At 40.6% G+C, this 20,839-nt stretch overlaps 3 protein-coding genes across 3 annotated transcripts; 2 read left to right on the top strand and 1 right to left on the bottom strand.

Annotated features, from left to right (window-relative positions):
- The first annotated feature begins 301 nt into the window (after positions 1 to 301).
- Positions 302 to 3,896, top strand: LOC130698179 (adenylate kinase isoenzyme 1-like). The gene is made up of 9 exons (XM_057520960.2): positions 302 to 497; positions 973 to 1,048; positions 1,245 to 1,315; positions 1,445 to 1,537; positions 2,982 to 3,050; positions 3,131 to 3,251; positions 3,334 to 3,446; positions 3,593 to 3,620; positions 3,687 to 3,896. The coding sequence occupies exons 1-9, from the start codon at positions 495 to 497 to the stop codon at positions 3,725 to 3,727; spliced, it is 615 nt and encodes a 204-aa protein (XP_057376943.1). The 5' UTR covers positions 302 to 494; the 3' UTR covers positions 3,728 to 3,896.
- On the bottom strand, positions 3,804 to 20,776 carry LOC130698072 (glycosyltransferase 25 family member-like). Its single transcript, XM_057520875.2, has 10 exons — positions 20,351 to 20,776; positions 19,678 to 19,903; positions 19,223 to 19,565; positions 18,993 to 19,112; positions 18,725 to 18,914; positions 5,948 to 6,022; positions 5,819 to 5,876; positions 5,425 to 5,552; positions 4,685 to 4,928; positions 3,804 to 4,622 (listed from the first exon to the last, which is right to left on the bottom strand). The coding sequence occupies exons 1-10, from the start codon at positions 20,539 to 20,541 to the stop codon at positions 4,344 to 4,346; spliced, it is 1,854 nt and encodes a 617-aa protein (XP_057376858.1). The 5' UTR covers positions 20,542 to 20,776; the 3' UTR covers positions 3,804 to 4,343.
- Positions 14,926 to 18,658, top strand: LOC130698275 (5-hydroxytryptamine receptor 1B-like). The gene is made up of 5 exons (XM_057521016.2): positions 14,926 to 15,376; positions 16,562 to 16,725; positions 16,964 to 17,070; positions 17,151 to 17,546; positions 17,620 to 18,658. The coding sequence occupies exons 1-5, from the start codon at positions 14,994 to 14,996 to the stop codon at positions 18,142 to 18,144; spliced, it is 1,575 nt and encodes a 524-aa protein (XP_057376999.1). The 5' UTR covers positions 14,926 to 14,993; the 3' UTR covers positions 18,145 to 18,658.
- Positions 20,777 to 20,839: the final 63 nt, after the last annotated feature.

The raw sequence follows: 20,839 nt of genomic DNA, 5'->3' as shown, positions 1-20,839 counted from the left end.
CTCTTCCACATCTATAGGGAACAACCGGTTCTACTACAGAACATTAAACAAAATCGAAATACTTTCACAGGATTAGCAGCTCAAGTATTTCCTTTTCAACATTTGCATTCAGTCTCGTGATCCAACACTGCACGACGAACAGCGGCCTATATTTAGACGTGAGATGGTTTAGAAGAAGCTCACAGAAAGAGAAAATATTCACAACAGTCGTTTTCACGGGATTGCTGTCAGCACTGCGCAGACTCACTGGACAGCGGCCAAACGACACTGAACAAACCACATAGCAGCGTCTGCACGCTGCACGTATTGCCCGGCCATCGAGCGAGCTAGGAAACACAGTGAGACAACAACATTTTGTTTCCCGAAACGCATCCATTTTTCAGCCGACGCGGAGGAGTGTCGAAGACCGAGCAGACAGTGTACATTATTTAGCGTAACAGCTACAGCTGACTCTCGCCTTCGCCAACAACGACGATTTCTCCCTGCAAATCACCATGGTAACGCTTTTATTTTCAAATAGTTTTTTTTTATTAGTATTTAAGCCAAATATACGCAGAGTGAAAGTTGAAAACGAAACTGGCTATCACACCGAACGGCTATGAACGAATGTTATCAGACTTTCGCTCTGCATTGGATAAGGCAGTTCATCTCTTTGATACGACCTCCTTTTACTCTTTTTTTTTTTTAACTTTAACATAACGCTGGTAATTTTTTGCCATTGTGCGTCTGATAACGAACAAAAAGTGTAAAATGAGTTAAGGTTAAATATATATATATCGTCAGAACTAAAGCATTTTTTTTAAAACTACACATGGATCAATGATAATAATGCCCTGTCGTTGCCGATATCTAGTGCTTACTACTTGGTTTATAATGGTATTTCACAAAAAAAAAAATTTGAAATAATAAAGTACCTTTTTTTTTTTTCTTATTAACGAATATAATTTTATTTGCAAAACTTATCAATGAAAGGCTCCTACGGTAGCGCGCTCTACGATTGACATCACTCCCCTCCGCCAGGCCAATTTGCCAATCATCTTTATCATCGGTCAGTTGATCGCATTATTCATTTGCACAAATAATTTCTAGAAATGTTAAATGTCGAGTTGAAACGGAAATCAGCATAGGGCGTTATCGCGCTGCGCTATTTGATATCCATTCGTAACTTAATCTCCTAAGTCCCCTTAAAGAAAGAATCTACGTGCATGGGTAGACATTAAAATGTTGGTGGTGTTGAAACACAGGCGGACCGGGATCCGGTAAAGGCACACAATGCGCTAAGATCGTCGAAAAATACGGCTACACCCACTTGTCGGTAAGTTTTAGCTGTAACACAAAATATTAGAATTTATTATTTAAAATCTGTAAATCAAAACGTTAAAAAGGCTTTAAAGACGAATGAAAATGATTACGATTGTTTTTTGTTTTTTTTTAATTCTTGTAGTCGGGTGATCTCCTGCGTGATGAAGTTGCGTCCGGTTCGGAGAGAGGTAAACAACTGACGGATATTATGCAGCGAGGAGAACTTGTACCCTTGGTATGTTTGTTTGTTTTTGTGCCATTGATGTCGTTATATTCGCTGTTTTTTAAATATTGGTATAGCGTGAACGTCTGAATCACGCAGTGGCCGCTAGATGATATCAAAGTCGCCTTTTTTCCCGTTGCACGATCTGAGGTGGAAACGATCCTCGTACTATACGTTTCTAGCTGAAAACCGAGCCGTAAAATTGATCGGGCATTGTCGGCGAAGCGTGCCCGTAACACACCGCATTTCCCGTTGTTTGGAGATATGGGATTGTGGTTAATCAACCATTCATAGCGACTAATCACGATTTGCAGTGGTTTGGCAAACAACTCGTCCGTAAAAATGCAAACGTTTTGGGCCCAGGCATCGAAATCTTTGCAAAACGCCCCAACAAAAGTAAGAACTCAAGCAGGAAAGTTGGCACGAAGATAGGATTTCGTTCACACGAGCGGCGCCTTTGCCTGAGATGTAACCAAAATCATCTCATCCGCTTCACGGAAAGTTTTTCTTATGACTATACCGTATTAATACCCAGCACGTAGATACAGTATGCATAAAGCATTTCATTCATGAGCTTTATCACTCAGCTAAAGCGTAGGCATTTTTCCCCGTTTGGTTTGAATCGATAGAACTTTACGTCGCAACGTTAGTCCTATAAGAATATGTCCGTAGACGTCACAGGCAATAGAAAACAACGTTTTTTCTTGACAATCCCAGTACACAGCACAGTGCCTGTAATTGGAAAGTTAACTTAACTTAGTTAACGCCCTCCGTTGTGAACATTTTAAGTCAGAAATATTAGTAACTGACAACTATTTAATTAAAACAGTATAACGCCTTACAAAATGGAATGCCAGAGCTCGTTCTTTTGTAGAATAAAAGGTCAGTTGAATAAGCCGTTAATTGGGTAAAAAAGAGAAAAAAAAAGTAAGTCAGAAGTTGTTTTCCTCCAGTTCTGTTGGAACGTCACATAAGCAGTAAAAGTACTTTAAGAAAAAGTGAGAAGCTTACAAGTGCAATACGTTTTTAAAAGATATAAAGTGGAAAACTTTTAAACGCCCAAAAAAAAATAAAAAGATCAAGGGAATAGATTTCAAATTCATGCGAGTTTTCTTGCCTCGTCGTTTAAAGAGGAAATCAGATCTCATTTATTCTACAAAAAAATACCCACATTTTACCTGTTGTAAAAAAAAAGAAACATGAAACTCGTATTGAAATTTCTTAAATTTAAAACTATTTTCATGAAGTTGTATGCATTATTCAGCATGTCCTACGAACAATTTCTCCAGTCACATAAACATAGTAAAGTATAAAGAAAAACCTAACCCCTCCAAGTAGTTTATATAGAACAAGAATTCTTTTTGAAGCCTTGCCACTGTGCAACATGCAAATTACCAACTAAAAAAAAAACAAAGATATTCTAATTTGGTTGCAATTGCAATTATTTTGATTTCAGGACGTTGTACTGGATCTGCTGAAGGAAGCAATGCTTTCTAAGTTGACGAGTTCCAAGGGCTTCCTTATCGTAAGTGCTTTGCAACGTCTCCCGACGCCCGAATAATAAAAAGCCATTCAATCTTGCATAATCTTCCAATGAATTTAAAGGACGGCTATCCGCGTGAGGTGGCTCAAGGGATCCAGTTCGAGAGCGAAATCAACCCATGCGCTCTGGTCATTTATTTCGAACTGAGCGATGACGTCATGACCGCTCGATTGATGAACCGCGGTAGGCAAACAGCACTTCTGAATTCAGACATTTTTGATCCTTTTGTTTGGCTGATAAATTATTTGAATATATCACATCAAAGGTTTAACATCCGGACGAATGGACGACAATGAGGAGACGATCCGCAAACGACTCGATACCTTCCACAAGCATTCGCTGCCCGTCGTCGAACATTACGGCTCCAAATGCCGGACGGTATAAACGATAATTTCATTGCTAAATTCAATAAGACTTGTAAACGAAAACTACACTTGCTAATTCTTTACAGTACTACATTTCTATATTTGCATTTACTTTGAATGATTAACTAATATTTTTCTGTTTGTTTTTGCTTCGAACAGATTTCCGCCGAAGCTCATCCGGACGAAGGTACTTGAATCATTTGCATTCATTGAATTCTTGTTCATTTTGATTTTTTAAAAAATCATTCAATAGTTTTCCAGAAAGTTGCCGAAGCTTTGGAAACCCTTTCGTAAGACAGATGGAAGATGATGGCAATAGAGTTTTCACCAAGTAGAAAGCACATAAAGAATAAAGGATGGCTCAGATTGATTTGTTTTTTGATTGTCTTTTTCGTGATGCAGTTTTGTGTATGATGTGCTGGTTGGACAGGATACACGAAATACACAGTTTTGGGTTTTGGCATACGCACTATAATGAAATCGAGAAGCAGGTGCCTGCAAATGAACTGAGACGTTCCCGACTCTGACCTTTTTATAAGGTGTCAACAACAAAAGTGTCACTCAGAAAATGTAAAGATTCATTTGAAATTCAGGTTAGATGAGACAGATCAATCGTAGTTCACGTGGACTAAAATACACACACTTATTATTAAAATATTTTTTTTTTTACTTCATTTTCTTTTCAATTGCATAGCAATTCGCTTTTTTTTTTTTGAAGAGACAGGGTTATTGCTAAATAGGATTTTGAAAATTTAGTTATGAAATTCGCACTTTTTTCAAACACAAAGTGAAAGAAATCAAAACTATAATTAACATTTGCTATACGAGGAAGTTGGGGAGCTCTACGTCGGATTATTTCCTTTTCAATTCTTCATTTCCATCTGATTGCCGGTGTTATTACGCTCACTTTTCATAACTCGACGTGGAACTCTTTGCTAATGGTGGAGATCTCCTCTGGGGATGTGCTGGTCGCATCGACCAGGGCGCCCGTTTCTCCCATGGCCGGCAGTTCGATTTTAATCTTGTCCTCAATTTCAACTTCTTTGGAACCCTTGTCCGATTTCCCTTCTTTGGCCGATGCATTCTTGATGCTGTCCGGCACTATTTCAGACGACTCCGTATCGCTGATGTAACCCGCCTCTCCCGTGTAATGGGTAGGATACACCATCAAAGGGGCAACTGAATAAGCCTTTAAAATGAAACAAAATTACACATCAATTGAATTGCAAAATTTCGTAGAATTAATAAAACCTTTAAATCGCGATTGGGGAACGGTTCCTTCCATCGGCTCTCCGGATGCCTGTCGAACATGATTGGCAGGTATTCATCAACGGGTACCAGGTGACCGAACGGCTCGCCTTTCAGTAATTTCTCTGCTCCGCCTTTGCTCAAGATGTAGGAGAGGGTCCAGTAGGAATACTCGACATTGACCAAGAGCTGGCTGCCATCCACCCACGTCTCGTTCTCGTGCTTCAGCCGCTTGCGTCCCAGGTAACTGTAACGATTGACAAACAATCAACAAATGACCGTTGAGAGTCTTGCAACGCTTTTCGCATTTATTCCCACGAGTTTTAATCGGATATCCTATTTTTTTTCTTTTGCTTTTCCGGACTTGTGCCGCAATTCTCAACAATGACAAATCCTTGACGACAACACGTTCCATTGTCTTTCTCTCTCTCTTTTTTTTTTGGAGAAAATTGGAGAAAAGCTAAATGTACGGGAAAAAGCAATGGCGTCATAGAGAACCAATAACACTGATGGCATACTGGGGAAATAAGATTTAAAAAGAAAGGAGCTGTGGAGAAAACGATAACAACAACAAATGATGCTAATATATATAAAAAAAGGAGATCATTCGAAATGGGAACATTGTTGGTGTACAATGTGCTCTATGGCGGACGGCGCTATAGAAAATCAATAAAATTCACATAGGAAAAAAAAGGGCATCGATAGGAAATGGAAAAAAAAAATGGCGACGTTGGTTTTCTTACATTAAATCCCAGTCGAGTTGCAAACGATCCACCTCGCTGACGAGATCGGTAAGCTTTCTGCCAAAGTTGATTTCGAAGCGGATGTCGTCCTCGAAGACGATGCTGGCAGCCAACTGCCGATCGACGATCTACGATGGATACCAAAATAAAAGGAAAGTAGATTGATTAAATGTAAAAGTTTTGAAAAAAAAAAAAAAAAAAAGGTCAGCGGACTCGCTGACTGGATTACGAAACAAAACTTAACATAATCAAATTGATTTTTGTGTAAAGGGAAATCGAATTTTTTTTTCTGGGACGAGGGTTAATGTTGGTGTGTCGTTTGAAAAGAGTGAATTGATGATTGGGTTTGAAAAATTGAGCATTCACGCAACCGTGACCGTGATTTGGAACGTACCTCTTGCCAAATCGCGTAGTGGCTCAGGAAGCAGCCAATTTCTCCCATCGTCATGGCCCTAAAATAAATGATGTACATATGTATATATAAATTTTTTTTAAAACTTGAATTCAGCATTTAATTTTGTACCTGTGATGGTAAGGATCGGCGAAATTCGGTAGCATGCGAATACCCAACGAAGCGACGTAGGAATCATTCAGCGTTCTGCAATTGAAAATAACAAAAACAAAACAAAAAATGCAATTTAGTAGTTTGTCATTCTTTGGTTTTCGCTTGAAAGAATCAACTAACTAAAAGCAACTCGTGTTCCAATCATTTCGTCAATCAATTTTCTGTTAGGTGAACAAGACCGGCAGGATGGAACTGAGCGGACTAGATATTTGGTTGTGTAAAAAAAAAAAACCTAAACCGTTGAATCAACGATGAAGCGAGATGATCTGCCAGTTCGTTATAACATCATGTTTGTGACGCATAAAGACTTTTTCATAGGAACTATCGAGAAATGTAATAGCTCAGTTTCCAGGATTGCATTGATTGGCAGTTACTGAACCATCGCACAAAAATCAAAGAGCAACACACACAGATAGAAAGAGCTTCTATAGGTTTTAGTTATGGCTGATTCATCTGCTACCGGAGTAACCCCAAGTCATTTCTGTACATACCCTATTTGAGTGGACAATTTAAAAAAAAAAAAAACGCTGCTGTATCCACGGCTTTTCGTTCAATCACTTTCGGGAAAAATATAAGGCGATGACGAGGGTGATAGTGGAAAACCGTGTCTTTTAATAAAAATAAGAGAGGTGAGTTATAGAAGACGACTTAAAGAAGCACTAAGGGAACACACTCGGTGAACAGGTGAGAAAGCAAAAATGAAGAAATTGACATTATCGCCTACGAAGGTGAGTGGCTTTAGCTTTAAAAGGATAAAAAAGAGGAGATTCTAACGAAACTTGTATTCGTTTTTATCGTCTAGGAAATATGTTTCCATAGAAAATAATATCAACTCGGTATAGGCTTTCGTCACATTTCCTGCCGTTTCATCATTTTCAATTCAATAAGAAATAGAAAGGATGGGGCGGGGAGGGGGCGTTATAGGAAGAATGAAATATGCCGCCGGGAGGATCGATCACTGTTGCTATAGAACTGTATATACGGCTCTTTACGTCAGAAGACATAGCTCCACCCAATAATTGATTTTTTACGTTTTCTATAAGGACGCAACAAAATGCGGTGCAACATTTTGGAGCAAAATATTTCAGTTCGTCACACTGTGGAATCTGGAAACATTTAACAATCATCTTCAATCTCCTCCTTCCAAGCATTTCGTTGCATTTTATATTGAAAAAAAAAAAAGAAGAAAACGTTTAAAAATTGTCTAAATTCAAATCCTGAATCGGAGAGTTTTCTATTTAAATTACATACCAAAACTAGCATAGTCTATATTTTATATATCCTTGCTCTTTAATTAAGCAAAGAGGAGAATGTTGAAGTCACTGGAAGAAAGAGGAATGATTCCATTTTCTTTGCTGATTTGCAACTCTAATGTTTAAAATAAGTAGAAAGACTCGACAGGTAGTCTAGAGATGTAGCGAGTAAACAAAAAGAAAGAACTCCAACATGCGTAATGAATTCTCCAAAATCTTGTATGATTGGAACAATGCGAGAGTTTCACTTCTTCCGCAATCTCGTTCATTATCGTGCAAGATATCCCCCCCCCCCCCCTTGGAGAAGATGTGCACTAATGAGTAGACAATCTATACTCGCAAAATGTGGTACAGGCTATCTAATTTAGTGTGTAGCACATAAAATAGCAACATTGCCATTTTCCGCGATGCTACGAGTGCTATAAAACGACAGACGGCCATAAACATTGTTTAAATTAATTTGATAAAAAAAAACACCAGTATTCAGTTGCCATCGTTCCATACAAAATAGAATCCTCGTCGACCCTTATACATCACGCCCTTAAAAAAAAGGGGGGGCCGGGGGATTTTGATAAAAGCATTTGATTCAGCAGTCTACACATTGCCGAATAAAGTTTACACCGGCCAGGCAGGAAGCCTAATGAGAATCAAATGGCCAGGAGGGAGGGCTGTATTGAGGATAACTTTTCCTGTCGTGCCGATACGCGTACTCGCTGACTGTCTAATAAAACCGTCCTTTTTTTTTTCCTCTCCTTCTTTGCGGAACGAAAAAACGGCTGGTGGCATTCAATTTATCCAAGTGCTTCATCCATTAGCGCTTGTGCAATGGCCTATAAACGATCAAATATATATATAGCACACGACCTACTTTGACCGACAAAGGCAGGCCAGCTTGCCCTTTCAAAAGCCGATGCCAAAACGGACAAGTGGTTGCCCATTGGCGAAGTGGCGTGTCTCTAGATTACAGTACACGTTGATACGTTGTAGAATGGCGCCCGGTTTAGATGTTTGTATTACAACTCGTCGTCATGTTAGTCGCATTATTTTTGCCCCAATGGATATAAGTGTGCCCCCTCTCTTTTTGTTGCGTGACACGCACATGCCCCTATAGCAAGAACTGCTTTTGACCGACATCTGTAGGCGAACGACGAACCCTTATATTTTTATTTTATTTTGTTTTCCCTTCTGATCCATCGAGACGGTTTTGTGCATACACAAAAGAGCCTCAACATCCTGCCCCCGTCCGTTTCGAGTGTTTTCCTTTAGCGCTATGGAGATCCGGCGGCGGAACTTTGAAACTTCCTCCCGTTTCCGTTCCAAAAAAAAAAATGCAAACGATGCAAAGAATTTCAGGAAAAAGGCGCCCGGAAAATTCAAAGTTCAACGTTTGGAAAACATGTCGAAGAAAGAAAAAGGGGAGCAAAGTTTGTTGACAGTTTGGCACGGCACATCAAACTGTTTAGATTCGTTCGTTTTTTTTTTTTCTACTTGCCGCCCTGTTTGCATACTACGAAATATGTCAGGGGGGCATAACAGCGGCACGATCTGACGATCTCAACACGAAAAAAAAAAAAAACGAAAAGAAAAATCTTTTAAAGAGAATGTTTAACGATGAGATAAAACAAACTCCGGACGAACGGTGCAAAAAAAAAACAAAAAAAAACACTGCTAATATACGAAAAAAAAATTGATTGGCGTTCATCGGGAACGACTACGTCATGGCTTTGATTGCAAACGCCCATTCCTTTAAATAGAAAAATAAAACAACTTCATAATGCACTACGTTGTTCGTTAGGCCTATGCAGCACCGGCCATCGTTTTTCACGCCTAAGGCGCAAATAAATGTCGCTCATTTCAATAAACAAAGCCCGGCTTACGTACATGACTTATGTAGCAACAATAACACAGTCATTTACACCCAGCCCCCCTCCCCCCAAACATCCAGATGTACATTGTCAAAACAAGCGGACGCTAAATGAGTTCGTTCAACTGAAAGGCCATCAAATTCAATGCATTGACGCAAAAACGATAAGATCGACAAAGATGAAAGATTTATCCAGTTACTCTGCTGAACGACCATGAGGCTCATTGGTATATTTATTTAACGAGTTTATGCTGTGGATATGTACGTACAGGACACATGCACATAACAATGGAAAGCAAACGGATAGTTGGCTAAACATTGGGCTGGCAGTTTAGCAACACAATCGCATACGACATGTGTCTCGCATATTTTGCTACACAGCGGATCAACATTGCAATCGTGCAGTTTGTGATGACGGTTATAAAATCTTTAATGGAAGACGGCACTACGTGCTCTTTAATCAAACGCCAATGAAGACGAAATGTTTTAAGGAGGAAAGCATAAAATCGGAGACGAGTTTAGCGCGTTAAAGGATAACACGGAGAACGTATAAGAAGCTATAAGAATTGATGCGGCTAAAGACCATTATGACGCATCTCGATGAAAATGCAAATGCGTCGCGTATTACATTTTCACTATTTAAAATAAAGGCGTAGGCGGGTATAAAGAGCAGTGGATGCGAAAGTAAAGGAACGAGCTTCGGGATTAGTTGGTAGTTTTCATTGTGAACTTTTCGTATCATTATTTAAAACAGTCCAGTACGCCTGCAATCTCTCTGTTTGGATTTTAGGTATACAAAAATGCAGTTGAGCCAACAACAGATGAATCATTAAAATATGAATCTAAGGTGTTTATAGGGGAAGAGTTTACTTGGGTTTATTTACGAAAGTTTCAAATGAATGACTGGCAATAAAAATTGGAGGCAATTTTGGGGCTGGAAAGCGTAACGTATAAAGAGCCCCTTCCCCCGTATAGAGGGAGGGATTTCATCAATAATTGAAAAGCGTGAATGCGAAATCCTATATACTCTCTTTTCATACATGTCCCCCCCCCCACCCCTGTTCAATTATGCAGTCGATTTCCGAGAATTCCTTGAGTAATGGTTTTATATTCAACGTCTTCAGGGCATGCCGATGAAAACATATAAACTTGACTTTTTTTTGTGCTGCGGTGACTTTCTCCGAATCGATTCGATCAACAAGTATTCAACAAATAACTATAGACTGCTGCCAACGCGTCTAACACATGTCCGCAGCTGGTTAACTACACATATTAGAATGCTTAAACAAACCAACAATAACTTGAGCGCTATACACTCCTCCGCCCCCACCCCTTTCAACGGATGTACAGTTCTACTCGTGCAAGCTATATATATATACAAAACTGGTAGCCTAGATATTGTTCTTCTCTTTCTTCTGTTTACACACACAAGCACACAGAGAAAAAAAAAAAGGAAAACATATACATACAAAAGACTTTTGTTTCATTCATAATCGTCTGAATAACGCAGTAGTCAAACAATATTAGATATTCATACTCTTTGGAATCGTCATATTGCTCCCCCTCTTTCCATTGTAAAAACGTCGTATTCTATATACACGCAAGGTTGCCTTTCTTTTTCGCACGTGATATGGCTATATTTTTAAACTTCTTCCACGGACGTCTAAATCTGTTAGACACACGCTGATGGCGTGACATTTTTTTTTTTTTTTTGTTTTCTTGCTTATCTTTAGACGCGCCTCAATGTCGATGCGTCTAGCCAGATTGAATACAATCTGTTACGTATTCTGCGTCGCCAAACGAGAAGGATACGAAACAAAAATAATAACAAGAATCTTTGGACCCGTCAGGGTCTCTTGTTTTCTCGCAAAAAGGATATCAACAAAGACGTTGATAGAGATCAAAGGAAGTGCATCTTTTTCTTTATATATTTCAAGAGCAAAAAAAAAACGAAATCGAAAAAGATGGCCACTACGCACAGCAACAGAAGAAGAAGAGGGGAACCTATTGTATAAACAATCACAAGCAAAAGAGGATGGAGTACTTTCGAGATTTGTTGACCGTGTGGCATTGCTGTCGGTCTTTTCTACATTCGGTTTCGAACGCAACAGACGTCAACAATGCCACTGGGAGCGCTGGGCGAGACCATTTCTAGCTGCCCGTTCACTTTTTTTTCCCGATACATTCTCGACAGAAAGTTAAAAAAAAAAAAAAAAAAAATGGAGACATGTCGTCAATTTTTGTATCTATACGACGTCAGCAAGAATTTTGGTGTTCGTAACGATTGAACTATTGAGGCAGCGTAAAAAAAAGAAGGCCGCATTTATTACGTGCCGTCCTACTTGACTTGTAATAACGCCCTAGAATAAAAAAGAAAACTTCTTGCCCTACTGAATTTGTCGCTCAACGACGAGCTACCATAAAGAAGAACGCAGAAAAGCATAGGAAAAAAAAAAAAAGGGCAAAGCCGATTAGTGAGTAAGCCGATTGGCGATATAGAAACACAGCTTGCAGAATGCAGTCCTTGTTTCATAGTTGAGAAGCACGTATACATGAAAATATTATATTATGCCGGAGAGGGGGGAGGAGAGATGGTGGGTTGAAGAAGATCCATGTACGCGCTATACACATACCTAATCAAATATGCACGCTTGAAACTAGACAGTGTGTAGACGGCAATGTGGAAAAGAAAAACGATGAAACAAGACAGAGCGAATCTAAAAATCACGATCTGTGTACTGAATCGGTACGTTTGTTTTGTAGCTCTGTAATATCGACCCTCAGTTATAGACTGGCATTCCTGTCAGCTTCGATATTTTATTAAACATGATTGTCATTGTTGCGTGATAAACTCCTGCGTTTCTTCTTTGTATTTCGACTTTTTCTTTTATTCCTGATATTTTTGCTATTATTATGTATTTATTTGTAATACAATAAAAAATGGAAAACCGACCCCAGTGACTCCAATTTCAGCTTACGCATTGCTGCAAGGTCCGGTATATATATATATATCTATAAACGCAGCGCAAAAAAAAAAAAAAACGGAAGGAAGAACTTATTTCTTGGGTGACGGCCGTTGGGGGAAAGGTTTGAATATAACGCGCCCACACATATAGAGTCTAGAACCCCAGACTACACAACGTCGATGTAATGAAAAAACAACTCGGTAAATAAAAAAAAAAAAGTGAAAGAAAACAAAGTTTGTTTAGATGGACCCACAGCGAAAAAAATCCCAGTTCCCTTTCTTTTCTTTTTTTTTTCCATCGAACTCTACGACGCAGTTGCGGTACGAAGAAGTTTAACATTCCTTTGGTGTAAAGCAATAAAACGGGCATTAAATATTAGTGTTATCTATTTTTTTCTTTCTTTTTATTGGTGGATAAAAATTGACGGAAATAGCGAAGATGTCGTTCGATTTTGTTTTGTTTTTTACGATGAAAAACAAAATGATTGATGATAAACAAACCAGGTGTCGCCAAGATACGACGCTTTTTTAAATCAGGCGTCGTTCAACAGCTGCGTTAGCGTTATAAACAACAGGCGGTCAGTTCGAAAATTTACGCGCCATCTTCGATTCAATCCTGTTAAACTTCCCACAAATCGGACTGCACCTCTATCCAAACGATACGCAACTCGTACTCACAAAAAGGTCGGACGGTATATTGGTGATTCGGCATATATTCGCTAACTGGAAATGCAAATAAAGCAAACAGAATGAGCAAACCGAAATGTTGCTTTTTAAGGTGCTGTTTTTCTTTCCCATTTTTCTTGTGCGAGAAAAAGCCGACAACGCTTTTAAGACCATAACAGGACAAAAGGCTATACGTGTGTGCACGAACAAGGCCGTTTATAGATTCGGCATCGTCAACTGCAAAACGAGGGATAAATAAAAAAGAATTCTGAAAATATATGTGGCATATATAATAGAATCACGCCAGTTCAGTAATCTGCCCGGCAACCGATTGTGTATCGCAGCCGTTAGATTCACGTCAACAACCGCAGCCCTACGTCCAGTTTGAGTTGCTCGAGTGATGTAAGCTATGCAGAGAAAAGCGTGGTCATCAACAATCGAATTCAATAGAATTGAATCACACACGAGGACGGGTCTCTCTTTAACAATTTGTAGACCTCCTCGTTTTGCCAAATGAAAATGTTTGTATGTGCGCGACGACATTACATAGAGTAATGGCATACCTAATTATCGGGTCGGCATCGCTTTGGACAAGTTCGCCGAAACAACAAGTTTCATCCATAAAAGTTAAAGTCATAACAAAAGCAATCTTTCATCAACGCGAGCGTCGGGTAGTGCACACATATGCACAAAATAGAATTAAACTTCTAAAATAGACTTCACGATGTTCCATCCAAGTTTGATGCGATTGAAGAAAACAAAGATGGAAGTTCACATAAAACACGCTTTGAAGGAAAATGGCGCTTCACAACAGCCAAACATCACAGGACAATTCCAAACGGGTTCAATAGCTTTCAAATAAAAAATGCATCCAAAAATAAAAGAGAACGGCAATTGATGGAAATAATTTCGTTCCATTCGTCATGGCTTCCCCTTTCTATTTGTCCCCGACATCGACGCGCGATAGCGGAGTTGCAAATGGATTCCAAATGCTATTTAGAAAAACGGACTCTCGACATTTCCATTTGACATGTTCAAGGCGCTAGCTAACAAAAGACGCGTGCATTGAGTTATTCGCTGATTGACGTGACACCGTCAGAACGCTCACGGGGCTCGCGTTCATCCAGTGAGAGATTTATCGAGTGCCCTCTGATTTTAGCTGGGAAGAAGAGAGCAACACTTTGCAAAAGAAAAACATGATGGGACATCTAAAAAAAAAAAAAAATGATGGCCGATAAGGTCGATAACGGGCGGCGAAATGAAACACGGCCGTAAGGGGGCAAAATAAAAGGATATTGAATTGGTTCTCAGTTCCGTATGCGGATATAATACAAGAGGCCTATTGCATCAGCACTGTTGCTGCCAGACTATTGTTAACTCGGAACACAATGGAATGCGCAGGTTTTTGGCAAGGCTTTAAGGACTTGAAAGGATTCTCTTTATTTATGAAAAAAAAAAAAAAATTAAGCATTAGCCTATGCCGTCACAATGGCGATGCAAACAGAAGCCGATGTTAAAGAAAAAAAAAATGTTCTCCGCCAATGGGGAAAAGCTATTAGGCCGGAATTGTATACACAACAAGGTGGGAGGTCATTTCTAGAGTCAAGATGATAAGAAACCATTTTTCTTTTAATATGCATACGAAATAAAATCAATAAATAAAACACACCTATTTAGGATTGTAAATCACTGCAATAGACTAAGAGAAGGGGGAAAAAAATGTAAATAAAGTTATTTACGAAAAATAAAATAAAAAAAAGAATTTTCGCTTTTATTTTAAATTTGGAAATGAAGAGCGTTGGGCATGCGCTCGGCTTTGCGCCGTCATCCCGGCCACGATAGAGAATATTTGTAAAGGTACAGATGTTTGTTCCCGCCCCAGGAGGGAAAACGGCCAGCATCGGACAGGAAGATTGCGTGGAGAGGAGCGGCCACACCGAGTGTGGGCGGTAGAAGGAGATTCGCGACGAGAGAAACGACTCACCGAACAGAGAGACGCAACATCCAACCACTAACCAACAAAACGCAGTGATAGCCCTCAAAAGACGGACAGGTTTCTTTCCAACTAGAAGCGCATTGACTCTCCTCTCTCAATAACAAACCATCAGTGGAGTTTCAAAACAACAAGAAATCCCCCCCCCCCCCGACATCTTAAAATCATTCATCAAAGTCCAAAAATTTACTTCGCGCTTCAATGTAGTTCGAAATCGGTGCCGAACAAAAACAAAAGGAAATCAAAGAAAACAAGAAAATCAAATGGAAATGTGGTCGTCCGCCTCGCCATCTCCACCCGGATTGGAAAGCAGAGATGGCGAGATGTGGCCGTGTTTGTGGTTCAACGCTAGTCACGCCCTTGGTAATTGCAATAACATGGTGATGGCGGGCTCTTCGGACGTGAGTGAAATCGCAGATGATCAAGTGCCGGATTCTTCAATTCAAAACATAACGGAAATTTACCAGACGTGGACACCGGTCTTGATATTCTTCTGCGCCCTGACGTTCTTCGTCAACGTTTTTATCGTCATCGCGGCCAGATGGATGCGTCGGCCGCTAACGCCCACCATGTACTTCAGTTTGAGTCTGGCCGCTGCCGATGCCGTGGCTTCATTAACAGTCGGACTCGGGCTCGTTTTCAACAGGTAAAAAATCGTTGAATGACGTCTACATTTGACAGCTCATTTGATTTCGTGTCAAACACGGGAATATTTTCCATTTAACGAGACATGTTTTATTTACATTTCCATCGTCGAGCATTGGCTAATGAAGTCGTTGGGGATGGGGTTGCCCCGCTTTGGGGCAACTCAATACTTGGGAAGCATTAAGTACGCGAGTTATCACCGATATTGAACATACGATTTCAACCTTGGCGAGATCATTCGTCTAACAAGACACTGTAACGCTCGTTACAACGTCTTTGGGATAGCGCACACACACAGACACACACAGGAACGAGATAAGGGAAGAAAATGAAGGATGCGAAACATGAGAAGTGGGACTGTTCGATTCCATTAGTGCTGGATGGGAATCGAATGATGATCCAATTAACAAGACTGGCTGCGTGAAAAGAGATATGGATGTTACGACGAGAAGGGAAAAAAATTGAACATTTTCATGTTCGCGCAATCCATTAGGACGACACAAAAGAGGGGGGGGGGATGCGGGACGCACTCTGACGAAAGCCAAGTATCATATCTAGTTTTTTTTCTTCTTTTTGTTTGAACGAAATGCGTGTGTGCTGTCCATATTGACGTTTATCCGCACGAAAGGTTTACACAGACGAGCACATGAAAGAAGAGAAGCGGATCATGGCTTCATATACGGTCATTGTTGTCGGATTACCTAGTGGCCTGCGTTACGTATACGATACGAAAGTGAAAGAAAACACGAGATGTACATTAAAAAGTATCCATTCTCGATCGAAATGAATGAAATTGCGGTGATTATTACGAAACGTATCGATTTTTTTTACGTCTAGCTTACATGTCCGCAAAGTGCTACCGAGAATAAAAAACATTGGCAGTTGGTTAACGCCAAAAGCCAATCCAAAATTTGCCTAGCCGTTAGAACTCCATTTGAAAGTGGGCACGAAAATAATATGGCCACCTATGGCGACACGTCGATATCAAAAGTAGACAAAACAAACAAGCGTAACAAGTCCGAACATAAAAAAAGTAACAAGTAGCAGCTAAATATAGCACTTCTTTTTGTTTTGTTTAACAACCCCCACGTGTGCGCTAAAAAAAAAATGCCGTATCGACGAGTGATGTCCAATTTTGGGTTTGTTTCTTTTTTTTTTTTTTATTGTTCTCCTATCTCAATAATAGTTTACTACCCAAAGTCTACAACGTGCACATACCGGATTGGGGACCGTGCAGTATGCTCGTCCTCGAAGCCATCCGAATGGCCGCCGTCATCGTCACTGTTCTTCACTTATTGGCCCTGGCTGTCAACCACTACATCGGCATCGCCCGACCGCTACATTATGCCGGTAAGTAAGACTGCCATTCTCAAAGTGTCAATTGCGAAACAAACGAGTGCGTGGTACTTGCAGCTGATTTGCTTCTACTAATAACTACCCCCACCGTCAATAATAACAAAAGCCTATTTTTTTGTGCGTCGCTGTAGAAAAAACAAAACAAGTAGATAACAAAAATGAAAATCGTAGAGCTAATATGAACGACCATACTGCCTTTGTTTGTTTTAAAAAAAAAAAAATGCAAACATAGCCATCATGACGAAACGAGCGGCTAGCGTCTGCATGGCCGTCCTGTGGATCGTCCCCAACGCCGCGTTGTTCGCCTACTTTTCATCGATTGAAAATCAAGGATTTCAGGTAAGCGCAATTTCGACGTCGAATCAAATTTACGAAAATTGGGATATGATTTTAAAAAATTCATTTTCCTAAAAAAAAAGTCTCAAAGATGCAAGACGGATTTCATCGGCGAACTGCGATTCCGTGGCCAGTACGCCAGCTTCTTCTTCGCTCCACTTTTCTTCATGATCCTCATTTACGGTCACATTTTCATCATCATTCGGCGGCATCAGGCCAATCGCCGGGCCTTGATTCAACACGGATCCATGGCACGACATATGACGCCCGTCTCCTCGACGAGGGCGCACAGCACGGTCGTCATGGAAACGACAACCAGTTTGCGTTACCCGTCTCATCCGCCGTCCGTTTCGCCGGGACAACGGCTACCACCAAGTGGTAAATCGACGTCATTCCACCGCCAGCGTAACAACTGCTCCGTGTCCGCCAATTCGGAGAGCATCGATCATAGCAACAACGCCGTCAACAGAAACGTCAAGGTGACGCATTTATGTTCCCCAATTATGCAAAAAAAATGCTGATTTAAAACGAAAAAAAAAAATTTTGTGATAGGCCATCATCACGACGCTGCTGATTGTCGGCACTTTCATTCTGGGCTGGATGCCGGCTGTCATTTGGTTCATCGTTTATTGCAAGGATTGCATCGTGACTTTTGAAAGCCTCGAACCGATTGTGACGCTGCCTATCGGCATCACAGTCAACAGCCTGATCGTTCTCAAATCGTTCCTCGATCCTATTATCTACACGGCGCGCATGAAAGACTTCAAAGTGGCTTTCCATCGGATGCGCTATCAGGTGCTGTCCAAATGGTTCCCGCGCTGCCGCTGGTGGGGCGGTGGGGAAGGTGGCGGACCCGACGACGACGGCACGATGGTTCATTTTAATCGCAGTCTCCTGCTCGGCAACAATTCAATGGCCCATTCGACCATACATAATCACCCATCAATTCAAACACGACGCTCCATACGGTTCAACCAACCGAAAATCAATCGCGCAAATAGCAACGGGTTAGTCGAAGCGTCCCACCAAACGGCCGTCATCGTTGATCAACGTGACGCTGAACGCGTCGATGGATAAAGCGGACGCAGCGCCATTTTCAATCCCCGTACATTACGCAAACACACGACAGTTGGTTTAAACAAAAAAAGAAATGGGGGAAGCGATTCATCGCAGCACACACCAACAACACTCGATACCGAGATAAACATATACAGCAATCGACCTGGTTAGCGTTCAAGAGACCAACTCGCGCGTGAATAATGTGACAATATTTAATCGAGCAATGGCCATAAATGGCGACGCTTTCACGGTTAGTGTGTTTGTTGCACACGTTTCAAGCGGAATCCCAAATTTTATGCTGGTCTAATTTTTCTTTGTTTTCGTATACTCGGTTCCTTAATGGATGTCGCAGCGAAGTGTTTTTGACGGCACCGATAACAAAAAAACGAGCGTAACATTCAACCTCCTTTCCCTCACTCCTTGCTTTCCTTGTTGCATCAACCAATCGGGGCATGCAGTATCGATGTAATACATGTCTTTTTTGTTTGTTTACTATAGCCGAGAGAGATAATCTCTGTCGTTGACAGGCCGCTGCCAGTAGTTATTAGTTGACGGACGAAAGAAAAAAAAAAAAAAAAAAAAAAAAGAAATGTCTTACTTTCCATCCACGGCGTTGATTAATTTGTGCTTGAGGCCGAGCTGATTCATGGACCATTCCATGCGTGCACGTCGTTCCGGACGGCGCTCCAAATTGATCAGGAAGATTTCGTCAAATCCGAGCGTGCTTTTGGCAGGTGGCGTTACGTATTCTGTTAGCTGCTGGTGAGGGGTCATCGGAGGGAAATCCACTTTGAAAAGAAATGGCATTATTAAAACTCAAAAAATAAAAAATAAATTATTATATTAAAGATGGAGGAAAGAATTACCGGAAGCTTCTAGCATGATGTTGGTCAACTGGGCGTAGTCATCTTGGATCGTTTGACTTTCGTCTAGCGGCGACAGAAGATAGCCGAACTTGATTTGATTGCAAATGTACACTGGGACATCTGAATAAACAAAAAGAGAAACGCCAAAGTTTATTTTAACATACACGGTCACGAAGCGTATATTTTGTTATGCGAGTGACACGTCACATTTTTTTTTTTTTTTCAGTTACCAGTCCAAAATCCGGAGATGGCGAAGGTGATGACATCGTCATGGGGACCGTTGTACCCCTTAATGTTCTCAGGTTTGAACGTGAGACGTTGAGATTCTACCTGACGCAGATCTATTAAGAAACACGAATGGACGACGATGACTCGATGACAGGCTTTATTTTCCCTTTCGCGGATCGGTTTGTACTCGTCAGTTCGTCGATAGTAGTAATCGAGGCCCATGCCACACCAATAATTGGAGTACAAGCTCAGTGTGTCCAACATTGGCGCCACAACGGGGTAATTAGTGTTGACCATAGTCTTCAGCGTTTGGTTGTTGGTCAGGAAAACATCACAGTCTACAAACTTCAGTTGAAGGGCGTTAGTAATCATCTCGACAAAGCAGAAATTTTACGTTGATGTGTCACGTAAAAAAAAATTCCTAATTTGATTCGTGTGCGTAAATCAAGCAATTTACCCAAACAAAATCGGCCCAGAGTTCTCGCCCTTTATTTAGGGCTTCTTCCCTCAAATTGATTATGTGCTTGAATCGCTCCTGAGTCCAATTTGTTGGGATTTTATCGTCAGCTACGGAAGGGGAGGAAGTCAGCTCGTGATAAATGTGGTGATATGAATTTTCTACAGAAGCAATCCATTTGTTCATAATCTCCAGACTCTTGTCTTGATTTTGATCGCTCTTGATCCTGTTAGTGGCATGTTGACAAAATCATTATTAAGTTTTGTCATTTTGAATCACATTGTTCCATGTACATTATTGCATTATTAAAACACCACGAAGAAAGATTACAAGAAGAAGTTTTTTTTATATTTATTTTGTCTGTGGGAATAATTTTTTCAGGTGGGACAAAGGAAACGTTGGGACCAACTGAAATTATTTCTTCCACCACACAAAGCATGTGAGCCTTAACCGGAGTTCTAGAAAGCTTAAATAGGTCTCGATAAAAGTAAGTTTCACCTTCACCTAGGGCAATGGCATTTGTATGTCAAAAACAACCCACCAGAACGTTGAAAGAAAAAACTTTACAGAATAAGTTGTCAAAACTCTTAGGAAGAAAAGGATGGAAAAAAAATGAGGCAAAATGAACAAAAAAAAACATTTTAAAGTTTCATGATAATAACCTTCACTTTACCATAGGGTCAATCTATTTTTGGGGTAGTCCAACTCTTCAAAGAGTTTTAAGAAATACGGTAGTGTGTGGGCTTTATTTCTGACGAGCAAAGTGACAAGAACATTGGGGTCATCGCGAAAGGTGGCCTGTGTAAAGTTGGCAAAAAAATAGACGCAAAGTCCCACTGAGAACTCCCAAATTGACGTTTTCATTCTCGAAGATGCGAGCTGCCACGTTGACGCCACAAGTGAGAATGACGCCGGGACAAACACTCGAACAGAACGTTGTCGAGGGGGTTGAGAGCACGAAATACGATATTTGTCTGATAAGGAATTTTACATCTGTTGCAACGATTCCCCCTTCAAGGTTCCACGTTTAGAAAAACTGACGCACCCCTCGAAACTGTCGAAGTCGAAAGATCACATGTGAACGTCGGGAGTCGGGGATGGGTTTGTTTAGGTCAAAGAATTCCGCGCAATTTCTAATGGCAACCTTAATTTGTGTCTGTCA

Source organism: Daphnia carinata, chromosome 10 (assembly GCF_022539665.2).
Source record: "Daphnia carinata strain CSIRO-1 chromosome 10, CSIRO_AGI_Dcar_HiC_V3, whole genome shotgun sequence".
In the NCBI taxonomy this organism is placed as follows: Eukaryota; Metazoa; Arthropoda; class Branchiopoda; order Diplostraca; family Daphniidae; genus Daphnia; species Daphnia carinata.
Note: the sequence above shows the minus strand (reverse complement) of the source record. Positions and strands in the feature narration are given on the sequence as shown.